At 44.1% G+C, this 12,068-nt stretch overlaps 1 protein-coding gene across 2 annotated transcripts in view; it reads left to right on the top strand.

The window, feature by feature from the left end:
- LOC140301570 (kinesin-like protein KIF13B) overlaps nt 1–12,068 on the top strand; it is a 41,563-nt gene that overhangs the window by 22,690 nt on the left and 6,805 nt on the right. Inside the window, exons 10-37 of one of the 2 annotated variants that reach the window (XM_072380108.1) lie at nt 599–711; nt 940–1,051; nt 1,172–1,384; nt 1,466–1,576; nt 1,693–1,827; nt 4,093–4,223; nt 4,446–4,532; nt 4,636–4,826; nt 4,914–5,193; nt 5,823–5,985; nt 6,079–6,234; nt 6,315–6,464; nt 6,747–6,872; nt 6,991–7,164; nt 7,303–7,460; nt 7,539–7,671; nt 7,786–7,941; nt 8,048–8,147; nt 8,284–8,410; nt 8,542–8,597; nt 8,674–8,798; nt 8,885–9,160; nt 9,246–9,398; nt 9,516–9,593; nt 9,682–9,732; nt 9,884–10,037; nt 10,824–10,921; nt 11,044–11,103. In XM_072380108.1, coding sequence (XP_072236209.1) covers nt 599–711; nt 940–1,051; nt 1,172–1,384; nt 1,466–1,576; nt 1,693–1,827; nt 4,093–4,223; nt 4,446–4,532; nt 4,636–4,826; nt 4,914–5,193; nt 5,823–5,985; nt 6,079–6,234; nt 6,315–6,464; nt 6,747–6,872; nt 6,991–7,164; nt 7,303–7,460; nt 7,539–7,671; nt 7,786–7,941; nt 8,048–8,147; nt 8,284–8,410; nt 8,542–8,597; nt 8,674–8,798; nt 8,885–9,160; nt 9,246–9,398; nt 9,516–9,593; nt 9,682–9,732; nt 9,884–10,037; nt 10,824–10,921; nt 11,044–11,103 — 3,867 coding nt within the window. Of the gene's footprint in view, nt 1–598; nt 712–939; nt 1,052–1,171; nt 1,385–1,465; nt 1,577–1,692; nt 1,828–4,092; nt 4,224–4,445; nt 4,533–4,635; nt 4,827–4,913; nt 5,194–5,822; nt 5,986–6,078; nt 6,235–6,314; nt 6,465–6,746; nt 6,873–6,990; nt 7,165–7,302; nt 7,461–7,538; nt 7,672–7,785; nt 7,942–8,047; nt 8,148–8,283; nt 8,411–8,541; nt 8,598–8,673; nt 8,799–8,884; nt 9,161–9,245; nt 9,399–9,515; nt 9,594–9,681; nt 9,733–9,883; nt 10,038–10,790; nt 10,922–11,043; nt 11,104–12,068 lie in introns of both variants that reach the window. The other variant, XM_072380107.1, reaches the window with a different exon arrangement.

Here is a 12,068-nt window from a genome sequence, read left to right as displayed (position 1 = left end):
TGCCAGGAACCTGTCTGATCCTGCCACCCTCTCACCTCTTATTGATTATGGTGTCACTGCTGCAGGTGTTGGATGCTGTTTATCATGGAGCACCAAGGTCATAACAGGCTGTAAACCCCTGACTCACCGTCTCATTTTTTACTCTCTGGTCAACTAGTCATCATAATTTATACGCTGACTTTTGCATTGGTATAACTTTATTTACAAATGCATCCATGTCAACAAATGTTCATGTTCGCTTCCAGTCCTTGTTACCTTAGGTGGTCCTTCTGCCCCTTTGACTTGGAAAATGCTACAACAGGTTCTGAGACTGTGCAGTTTGATCCCACCAAGTGAATGTCAACTTATTTTTAAGGATGATGGAAAAGGATCCTTGGAAATTTTCTCCCATTTCGCTGCTTTCCCTTGATTCTTGTACTTAAACATTTTATAATTATGTCTGTCTGTAGTTATCTCTACAGATGGACTCTATCTCTACAATCTCTACAGATTGAGACCCCTGTGTCTCAATAAGATTATCTCTAAAAACAAAGGTTAAAAAGTTAGGAAAATATGTAGCCTTTTTTTTTTTACCATTTTCCTTCGTTTTTCTCTTTAGACGAGCGGTGAGAAAGTCAGTCGGCTGAGTTTGGTGGACTTGGCTGGAAGTGAGCGAGCAGCAAAAACTGGAGCAGCAGGAGAGCGACTGAAGGAGGGGAGTAACATCAACAAGTAAGCAGATGAGTATCATCATCTCAATCATGGGACCGGTTGTTTTTATGTTGTTTTAGCTTGAAACTAAATGTCAAGAAAAGCATTTAAACTCTGCGCTTGTTTGATTTGAATGAATTTTGTGTTGTGGTTCATTTGATATCACCCTCAGTGTTGTTGACCTACATGACAAACACAAAAAGACTGTGATGCTGAGTGTTTGGGTATTTGTGTGTGTTTGTTTACTAGGTCCCTAACAACACTAGGTCTGGTGATCTCTGCACTGGCTGAACAGGGAACTGCCAAGAACAAGAACAAGTTTGTTCCCTACAGAGACTCGGTTCTAACATGGCTGCTAAAGGTAAGCGGCAACATCTCCCACTTTCATTACTGTTGAGTGCATCTTCTCTGTTTTCTGATGCTGTAAACATTTATCTCGTAGTCAGAGGCCCTACATCTGCTTTTATTTCCCCGTCTCCAGGACTGCCTTGGGGGCAACAGCCGCACAGCCATGGTCGCGACTGTGAGTCCAGCAGCTGACAACTACGAGGAGACCCTGTCCACACTGCGCTATGCCGACCGAGCAAAGAACATAGTTAACCATGCTGTCGTCAATGAAGACCCCAACGCTCGCATCATCAGGGAGCTCCGGGAGGAAGTAGAGAAACTACGTGTTCAGCTGACCCAGGCAGAGGTGAAACTTCATCACAGCTTTGGACGTCGCAGTGTTTAAATGTCTGTTTTCCCCTGCGCTTACCTGCTGCCTGTTTTACAGTCTTTGAAAGCTCCTGAACTGAAAGACCGTCTGGAAGAGTCTGAAAAGTTAATCCAAGAGATGACCTACACCTGGGAGGAGAAGCTTCGCAAAACTGAGGAAATTGCACAAGTAAATATGTTGAGCTGCTTTTTCAAATCATTCGCTTTGATGCTTACTTTTCATGATGGATTAAAACTCTAAAACTGCTCTGTGGTTTTTTTGGTTTGTTTTCTGTGTGCTTATAGGAGCGTCAGAAGCAGTTGGAGAGTTTGGGTATTTCTCTGCAGTCTTCAGGGATCAAAGTTGGAGATGATAAGAGTTTTCTTGTCAACCTTAATGCTGATCCTGCCCTTAATGAGCTGCTTGTGTACTACCTAAAGGTACAAACACATACATACATACACTTTCCTCATGCTTTAAGAGTCCCAGCCTCTTTTGTACAGCTAATTTCATTAACCATCTTTATTTAATTTTACATCTCTACAGAGCACTCTCAGAAAATCTTTACACATTTTGGTTCATGTTTCTAGCTTTCAGGGTTCCTACGCAATCTTAAACAGTTAGACAAGTATGAAATTTGTTTTTAGTATTTTTCCAGGTCTGGATAGATGTACATATTCTGAATAGTAAAATAAAAAAAATGAGGGTTTTTGAAAAATGAATTGATCAAACAATCAGGGAGCCTCTCCATAAAGAGACCCAAACGTGTGTTTGCGCACCTGTACGACTCTGACTGCCGTTGGTGGCTTTGACTTAGTGGTTCAGTCCACGGCTTCTCCATGTTTTTAAATGTCGGACAAGATACTGACAAGCACCCATGTGTCAGAGGATGACTGAGAGATGCAAAGTGAGGTGCTTTGTGAACACAGCTGTTGTTAAAACGCGCTACATAGATGCAGACCATTAATAGTATATACTGATGTCTTTTATATAGTGGAGTGTACTTGAGCAACTTTTCAGTCACAACTCAGCCCAGTCATGAATCATACTGTGCTTTGTTGTGTTGTCCTTTGGATTAGACCATAGTTTTACAAAATTAACATTAGGGCTGTAACGATACACTAATCTCACGATACGATAAACAGCATTCAGCCAATGATTCGGTTCGATTTTATACGATTTTCTGAAAGATTTTAAAGGGACAGTGTGATTTGATATGAATCGTTGCTGATTGGACTGGTGGTCCGTCCTTTGAACCGGAAGGACAACACCACCAGACAAACGGAAACAACCAAACGTCACAAACGTGTCTTCAGTGTACGCAGACTCATGTTTATGTTGTGAATATTGCATCGTCAACCTGCTTGTTTTACTTGCTAAATACCATAACCACAAATCTAAATTCTCTAATCACAAACCATCTTCTTTAAAATTTTGAGAAGGAGCTCAAACAATACATTACAACAATCCTACATTCTATAAACAGAGAATTCATCAAACCCACTGAGCTATGCACTTTATATAACATTTATATGAACTAATTTATCACGGTTTTGTATAATGTGTATAATGGGTTATCTAAGACAAAGGGTGATGTTCATTTAGCTGTTTTGGTTTGTTTAAAAAACTGCAGATGCGTCACAAAACTCTTTGATTTAACAGCTGAACACTCTGGCTTAGGAGAACATACCAAACAAAAATGAATCAAAATTGTTGTCATTTTTGGTGTTTTGTTTTGGCAACAATGTTCTTCATTAATCGGGTCCCAGCTTGCTCGTATAGCAGTAGACGGATCAGCTTTGCAGGATGAGACCTTGTCATGGAACTCCTTTTTTTTCCAACTTCCCCCAGAAAGAGCTTGATGTCTTTGACAGCTTTACAGTTGCCTTCATTGTAGAGTCCATGAATAATCGAAGCCGAACAGAGTCCTTGAAAATTTGAATGTTTAAGATATTTTGTGATCAAACAGCAAAGTGTGTTCAGTCAGAGTTTTCTTCAGCTCCAATACAACAAAGAACAGTAAAAGAGAACAGTCCTACCCACAGCAATAAGTGAATGGCATTTGCAATGATTAGTATTTTGATTCTTTATGCGACTCAATTATTTCCCATTTTGTAGTTAGTAGACAATCATTCAATTTAAATTTTTAATTTTTTTTATTTATACATTTATTTAAAATAAATATATGGTGGAAACAATATGTTTGCCTATTATGGTAAGGGGAGGTAACAGAAGAATATGTTGCACAGGTTAGCTTATCCCCTCTTTGGACAGTGATTCTTTATTGGTAATTGATTTGTTTGAGCTACAGCATCTGCTATCCTCTGAGCAGAATAGTGGCATATGTAGTATGACATTCATGTTTACATTTCAAAACCATGTATTAAACCTCTGGATTGTTGTCCTTGTATCACAAATGGAAAAAATATATATAAAAATGAAAGAAATTCTGTCATTTTAAGACTTGAAGAGTATGGATTATTTTAATGGACAACACGTAGGAACCCTGAACTTGCTGAGTAGCGGTTTGCTACTTAAGTTTGAAGTACAAAACAGCTTTGATGGAAAAATTGACAACATTTAGAGCCAGTCGAGTTAAAGCTGAGGTCAGCTGTGGTGCTTTTAGAAAGACTGCATGCATCTAACAAACTACGTGGCTCCGCACCATGTTCATCGACTGTATCATCCCAAATTTCATCTCTCAGGAACACACCAAAGTGGGCTCCGTGGACTCCCAGGACATCCAGCTGTGTGGGATGGGTATCCAGGCGGAGCACTGTGTCATTGACATCACGGCAGAGGCGGCTGTCATCCTCACCCCCTACCCCAATGCTCGGTAAGGAACATCAACGTTACAAATCCACAGACTGATGATGAATAAGCCAATTAGAGTGAACTCTGTGGCCGACATGTGGGATCAACCACCACCACAATTTAAAGTTGGTTTCTTACAGCAGATATTGTTGTAATTATTGTACAAATCTTCCTTCTGCTCCAGACATTAAAGGATTAAAGCCACCCTTTGCTAACGTCACTACTTTGTTTTCTGGTGTTACAGGACATGTGTGAATGGGTCTCCAGTTACCAGCGGTTTGCAACTTCACCATGGTGACAGAATCCTGTGGGGAAACAACCACTTCTTCAGGTAAACCTCTTTTCAGCCTGTGTTTGCAGTGCTCACTGTTTGGAGATTTTGAAGCTACATCAGATATTACTGAGTGACTGACTCGTGTTTATCCCACTTCAAGGATCAATCTGCCAAAGCGACGGTCTCGGACAGCGGAGGATGAGGAGGGTGAGGGTGGTGTGATGAAGAACAGTGGCAGCAGTGAGCAGCTGGATGCAGACGGTGACACAGCCAGTGAAGTGTCCAGTGAAGTCAGCTTCTCCTATGAGTTTGCACAGACAGAGGTCATGATGAAGGCCCTTGGCAACAATGGTGAGAGGAGTGAAAAGTGATGCGATGTTGATTAAATGTGAGGCAGAGCATCAGTCTTTGTGACTTACCTGCATCGTGTCCGGTCAGACCCAATGCAGGCGGTCCTCCAGTCTCTGGAGAGGCAGCATGAAGAGGAAAAGCGCTCTGCTCTGGAGCGACAAAGGCAGATGTACGAGCAAGAGCTCCAGCAGCTTCGCAAGAAGCTCAACCCGGACCGTCTGTCCACAGGCCAATCAGGAGGACAGACGTCTGTCCAGCAAGGACCAGCACAACAGTCTCACTACCGCAGCCTGGAGAGACTCAGCATGGGAGGGATGAGCCATTCATCCAGTGCTCAGAGCAGACTGAGGCAGTGGAGTGAGGACAGGTACTCAGACTTTCCTGACTAAGGCCAGGGGTGAACCACTCTTGTGTCCTCACAGAACTAACAGCTTTGCAAATTACCATTTTTAAATTTTTGGCACTTTTATACTAGCAGCATCAAGCCAGTCACAAAGACATACCGTGTGTGTGGCCATTTCTTTCATTGCATCTTGGAAACAATGTCAAAAATGGAGTTTGACAAGCCAAAGTAGTATTTTTCTGCTTTATCAAGTTGATTCCCAAAGAGCTATTAGAAGACGACTTGCTGTATCTCAGCATGGTGTGCAGCATATCTTTACAGAAGGTGGACAAAAGGAGAGTCAGGCATAGAAACAAAGACTATCTATAGCAGATGTAAGAAGAGTTTTGGAAAGTCCTTCAAGAAGCCTGGAAAATAATTCCTGAAGACAACTTAAAGGAAAAAGGCAATCTTGTCTTAAAGGATCCAGGCTGTCTTAAACACTATAGATAAATAAATTGCAGCACCTTTTTCGTGGAATTGTTTAAAGAAACAAGGGACAGTTTAAGACTTGTACTGGTCTGCATTTGTACGCATGTTGTGCAAGTTGACATTTTCATCCTCCCTCCTTTTCTCCATCTCCCTCTTGATGTCTTCCACCTCCTGTCCCGCAGGGAGGCGGTGTTGGTGAGGAGTCTTCGGAGGCTGAGGGAGCAGATAGTGAGAGCAAACCTCCTGGTGCAAGAAGCCTGTTTCATCTCTGATGAGCTGGAACGTCACACAGAGTACAGAGTCACCCTGCAGATCCCGGCAGACAACCTCAATGCAAACCGCAAGGTCTCGCACGCGAAAATGAGGGCCTCATATGTCAGTGTTGTCATCCGTCGTTCCTGCAGCCCTGAATCTAAGTGTGTGTCTGTGTGTGTGTAGAGGGATGCGGTGCTCAGTGAACCTGCGATTCAGGTCCGACGACGGTGTCGAGGGAAACAGATCTGGAGTTTGGAGAAGATGGAAAACCGTCTGGTGGATATGAGAGAACTTTACCAGGAGTGGCAGGACTATAACATCCATCATCAGGACAACCCTGTAAGAACTGCTCAGCTCACAGAGTCCACAAGGACTACTTTGGACACATATTTTTTATTAAAACTCTCCTCCTTCTCCAGGTAATGCGCTCGTATTTTCGTCGAGCAGACCCATTCTTTGATGAGCAAGAAAACCATAGTCTGATCGGCGTTGCCAACGTCTTCCTCTCCTGTCTGTTCTATGACGTTAAGCTGCAGTACGCCGTTCCCATCATCAACCAAAAGGGAGAGGTAGAGTCATAGTTGTTAACAGTTCTGTTTTTAATTTTTTATCCCTGACTGAAGGTACCCAAATTAAAAATAAGAATGAAGAAGATATCAGAGTCTGTAGACTTCAGTATAATATTTAGATGAGAATTGTGTTTCTGGAATACCTGAATTATGATGTAAAAGTGGAAAGAAAAAGTACAAATTGCATTAAACTGGATGACGACAATAGAACTCCAAAAGATGAATAGACAGCTGTCGAGCAGACTAACACCCAGATTAATTTTTTATCTTCCCTGTGGTCAGGTTGCCGGACGCCTGCATGTGGAGGTGGTGAGGGTCGCAGGGGGCCTGGAGGACAACATGGCCGGAGGGGATGAACTAGACAACAACCAGGACTCTGAAGTTGAGGATCGCAAACTGGTCTGCATGGTGAGTCGTGGTTTGAGATCATTCTGCTCTGTGTTTTACATTCTAGAGTACTTACTATGTAATTTTAACGCTCCTGAATTTGGATCAAAATGAACTTTGACCTCGGTTTCCTCTGCAGATAAAGATCTTGCAAGCCACTGGTCTACCTCAGTACCTTTCCAACTTCGTCTTCTGCCAGTATTCTTTCTGGGACCAGCCTGAGCCCTTCATCGTGGCTCCTGAAGTTGACACTTCATCTTCATCGTCCAGCTCCAAAGACCCTCATTGCATGGTGGTGTTTGACAGCTGCAAGGTGAACACAGGGGAGGCGATCTGTTAGCTTTCATAACTGTGTGTGAATATTTGATTGTAAATATTTACCCAACTATGCACAGGGTATTCATCCCTCTTAAAAGTAGCTGATGTGACACCGTCTCTTTGGGTACTGTAGGAGCTCGCAGTGTCCGTAGGCGAGGATTTCATCGAGTACCTCACAGAAGGAGCAGTCGCCATAGAGGTGTACGGACACAGACAGGCTGATGCAGGGAGAAACCCGGCCCTGTGGGACCTCAGCATTATCCAGGCAAAGACACGCACACTACGAGACAGGTAGACACGCACTCAGTCACCTTTTACCCTGATTCTGCAAGATGTATCGTGAACAATGTGTGATGTTGGTTTTTGCAGGTGGAGTGAGGTCACACGTCGCTTGGAGCTTTGGATCCAAATCTTGGAGATAAATGAGAACGGAGACTTTGTCCCAGTGGAAGTGGTTCCGGCTAGAGATGTGCGGACTGGTGGGATCTTCCAGCTTCGGCAGGTAGGGACAAGCTTCTACATAACCACAAGGGACCTGTGTACGGCTGGGAAACGGCTCATTTAATATTCTGCACTGAGTCATTCTTTCTCAACTTCTCTCCCTCTACATGTCCAGGGTCAGTCGAGGCGAATCCAGATCGACGTGCGCTCAGTTCAGGACTCGGGCACAATGCCTCTCATAGCAGAGATCGTGCTGGCAGTATCAGTGGGTTGTGTAGAGATCAGGAACACGACTGCAAACCAGGAAGGGGATGAGATGGACAGTTATCAGGTACAGAAGCTTAATGCATCTGACCCTTTCCTTATGTCATGAAGTTTTATCTTTATTAATCTTGAAGCAGTAGAAACAGGTATTGACTGAGAGGTTTCTTGAGTAGGAGAGAGATCTGGAACGTTTGCGGCGGCAGTGGTTAGCTGCTCTCACCAAGAGACAGGAATACCTGGACCAACACCTTCAGAGCCTCGTTAGCAAAGCAGGTAACACAAATGCTTTATACCAGAACTCTCTGTCACTGTTAGGGAGAGGAGTGCTGTAGGGTGTGCAGAATGAGGCCAGCTAATTTTAGTTTGTTTCAAGTGTAGGATGTGTTTACTGTGAGAGTGTTGTGTACAGAAAAGACAGAGGATGACATGGAGAGGGAGGCCCAGCTGCTGGAGTGGCGCTTAACTCTGACAGAGGAGAGAAACGCTGTCATGGTGCCCTCTGCTGGCAGCGGCATCCCTGGAGCTCCCGCTGAATGGTACAACTCACTTCCTCAGATTTCATTGAACAGAATGTTTCATTTAAATTTTTTTGTCCAAACTTTAAAGCTTGGAGGTACACAGATGCAAACATATACCGGCTTTTTAAACGATGTGTGTCTATTCACAGGGTTCCCCTGCCAGGCATGGAGACGCACACTCCCGTCCTCTTCCTGGACCTCAAACGTAAGGATCTTTTCTTTTGTTTAGTGATGTATGCTCACATGTTCTTTTCCTCTAATATATTTTGTTGCTTCCTCAGCTGATGACCTTAGCTCTCAAGATCAGTTTGAGGTGCCTGAGGCTGGAGGTTGGGATGCCATCTTAAGCGAAGAAGATGAGGACGATTTCTTTGACCTGCAGATTGTCAAACACTATGATGGAGAGGTGAGAACTGACCTACTGGAAAAACCAAGGTGCGTGCCTCCAACTCTACGAACCTCTGACTACTAATTGTGATTGTTGACTTGCAGGTGAAAGCAGAGGCTTCATGGGACTCCACAGTCCATGAGTGTCCCCAGCTCAGTCGCGGGGGAACGTGGCCAGAGCAGCGCGTCTACCTGACGATTCGGGTGGTGGTTCAGCTCAGCCACCCCGCTGACATGCAGCTGGTGCTGAGGAAGAGGATCTGTGTAAATGTTAACCCGGGCCGCCAGGGCTTTGCCCACAACTTTCTCAAAAGGATGTCAACCCGCAGCACAATACCCGGCTGTGGCGTCACCTTTGAGGTGGTCTCCAACATCCCTGAGGTACGCTGGACATTACCTGACATTTAGTCTTGCTTAGCATGACGAACTGTTAAAGACATATTTTTGTAATGCTATGTCACAACAGGACGCTCCAGGTTCAGAGGATAGAGAGATGCTGGCCCGGCTTGCTGCTAGCGCACACAACAGCCAGTCGGGTGACGATGAGGCCGCCATTGAGAAATACCTTCGCAGCGTAATGAGTCTGGAGAACATCCTGACTCTGGATAGACTCAGACAGGTAAGAAAGTTATTGAACTGTGAAGTATATAAGATAGAACTCGGCTGCACTGATCAGCAATAACACGACAGTTTTACGCTTGTTATCTGATTTAAAAAGTGCTGTGTGTGGGTTCAGGAAGTGGCAGTGAAGGAGCAGCTAGCAGGCAGAGGGAGGAGTAACAGACGGAGTTTAAGCTCTCCTTCTGTCCACAGGGTAAAACATTAACGCTTCTAAGTCTTATCATGAGATGACATTGCAATACGCTGAGATATTTATACTCACTGCTTGTTCCATCTCTCAGCTGTCAGGAAGTAGACAGGACCTGTCTACAACTTGCCTGCTGGATGATAAGGTAACTCATCACTTTGAAAAGACTCTTGTTCATCTCTGGATCTTCTTACAGAGTCACAAATGAACCTGTCTGGCTTGAAATGAGTCAAACATGTGAGGTGTTACATCAACATGTAAAACCTGACAAGTCACTCTCTGTTTGTCTGCCTCAGGGTCGATGGGAGAGCCAGCAGGACATCTTCATGCCCTCTCAGTTCCAACGCACCCTCCCGCGCCCGGCCTCCTCCCCATCCACCTACTCCACCTCGCCCTCTTCTTCCCCTACTCCTTTTGCCACAACCCCCCCACAGCAGGAGCCAGAACAAGGTAAATCTTCCTCTACACCCTCTTTGCTCCACCATCCCACTCTCCTAGCTATCCTTCTTTACTCCCCTTCTTTTTTCTTCCTGGGTTCATCCATTACAACAACTCTTCTTTCTTCCTACCTCCTCTGCCCTTGAATAGCCTATTTTATAAGATGTTCCTAAACACAACTTTCATTCATTACTACCATTTAATTTTTCATATTCTTAAACTGTGCCGAGACTCTTCTGCCATCTTTCACAGCAGATGTGTAAAACCTCTCCACCCATTCTTTCTTTAAGCCACATCCATCCATTCTGCTTTGTTTTACTCTGGAAATGTGTGTCTGTTCATCTTGATGACCAAAGTTTTACAATGTCTTGTGTGATCATTGGGAAAATTCTCTGTCAGGTAGCTGATTCATAGTGACTTCTTGTTCTCGTCACTGTGACGTCCTTTAGATTCATTTTGTTTCAGAAGCAAACAAAATGAATAATCTTGATTAGTTTGTGTTGATTTAGAGTGTTTTCTTAATCCAGATCATAATTGCTAATTCAGGCATCTCTGTGTTGGTGTGTTTGATGGGCAGCTTCTTCTGTCACTGTGTTGGGATTTTTGCCATTTTCTGAACTCGCTTTCAACTTCCTGTCTTGATCTTTTACACCTCTTCTACCTCCCGGACCTCCTCTTGTTTCCTCGCTTCCTTCTTCTCCTTTTCCATCCTCTCTCGTCTCGCCTCGCCTTCCTCCCTCCCTCCCCCTCCCTTCCTCCCCCCAGGTCGTTCAGGACTTGCTGCCTCTTATCTTTCAGTTAAGGCGCTGGTCCCTCAGATGCCCAAACTGCTCAAGTCTCTGTTTCCAGCACGAGACGACAAGAAGGAGCTCAGACCTTCGCCGCACAACCAGCAGGTCAGCAGACATGAGCCCATCACTGCAGTGTGTTGTTTGATTCAGGGGAATTTCAGGTGAATTCAGCAAATGCGCATACATACATGTGCTCTTATTACTCGTCATGTTTTGTCACCTGGCAGCATGTACCACGCATCGTGACATCATCGGGAGGGGACGACAACAAAGTCAAGCCTGAGACGGTGAGATTACGCGTCACCTTCCTTCCCCGCTGACCTCTTTATTGTTTATGAGACACAAGTATTCACACCCTGTCCTGAACAGCTCTGAAAATGGCTTTAACCTCATGAATTGCTTCAGTTGTGTAAAAATGGGTCTAATGAAGTATGCTCAAAACAACCAGAGTTGAACTAAGTGCTTTACTCATTAAAGGGATAGTTCAGGAGTGGACAAGCAGAGAGGAATTATGCAGGTAGGGTAAGTGCGTCACAAACAACTCCAGATCAAAAAACCTGGAACTGTCCCTTTAAGGCACAACTATGTTTATGCATTTGGCAGACGCTTTTATCCAAAGCGACTGACAGGTAGGCAGTCAGGGTAAGGGAGTCTTGCCTAAGGACCCCTACTGGAGGTAGTACCTTGCATGCAGGGGATTTGAGCCCAGGTCTCCCTCATGAAAGGCGGCAATCGTACCACTACACTATCCCAGTCACCCTATAGCTAAACACAGCAGAAGGAGCTGAAACAATGGCAATAAAAATAAATTCAAAGTTAAAACCTGAGTTGCAAATACAAATAAGACGATTATATAGTGAGGGTCCAAAAAGAAATGAATAGAAAACTTAAAATGCTGAAGAATTAAGGCCATGGAGAACAGTTACGTCTTTAGATGTGTCTCAGGTGGGTGGGGGCACGTGTTGGAGCGGCCACTGCCATCTTCCTCACTGACTAATCTGAAGTCCAAGAACTGTTAAAATGAAAGTTATCTGAGAATCTAAGAGGTGGAAGCGTAAGACCAATGAAGTTCAGAACTTTAAATGGAGGAAACCCCAGAGTTACATGTCCCATGGAACTTCTAGTTCAGCACAGAAAATGAATCTATGAGGGAGAACAAATGACCCACCCAGGAAGCTTTTACTGTAAATATGTACAAATCAGCATGGTTTACATTCTTCAACATGATCGGTTGAATTCTGGGCTCATTTTG

Source organism: Leuresthes tenuis, unplaced genomic scaffold (assembly GCF_036924035.1).
Source record: "Leuresthes tenuis unplaced genomic scaffold, fLeuTen1.0.hap1 SCAF_2, whole genome shotgun sequence".
Lineage (NCBI taxonomy): Eukaryota > Metazoa > Chordata > Actinopteri > Atheriniformes > Atherinopsidae > Leuresthes > Leuresthes tenuis.
This window is presented reverse-complemented; position numbering and strand designations above follow the sequence as displayed.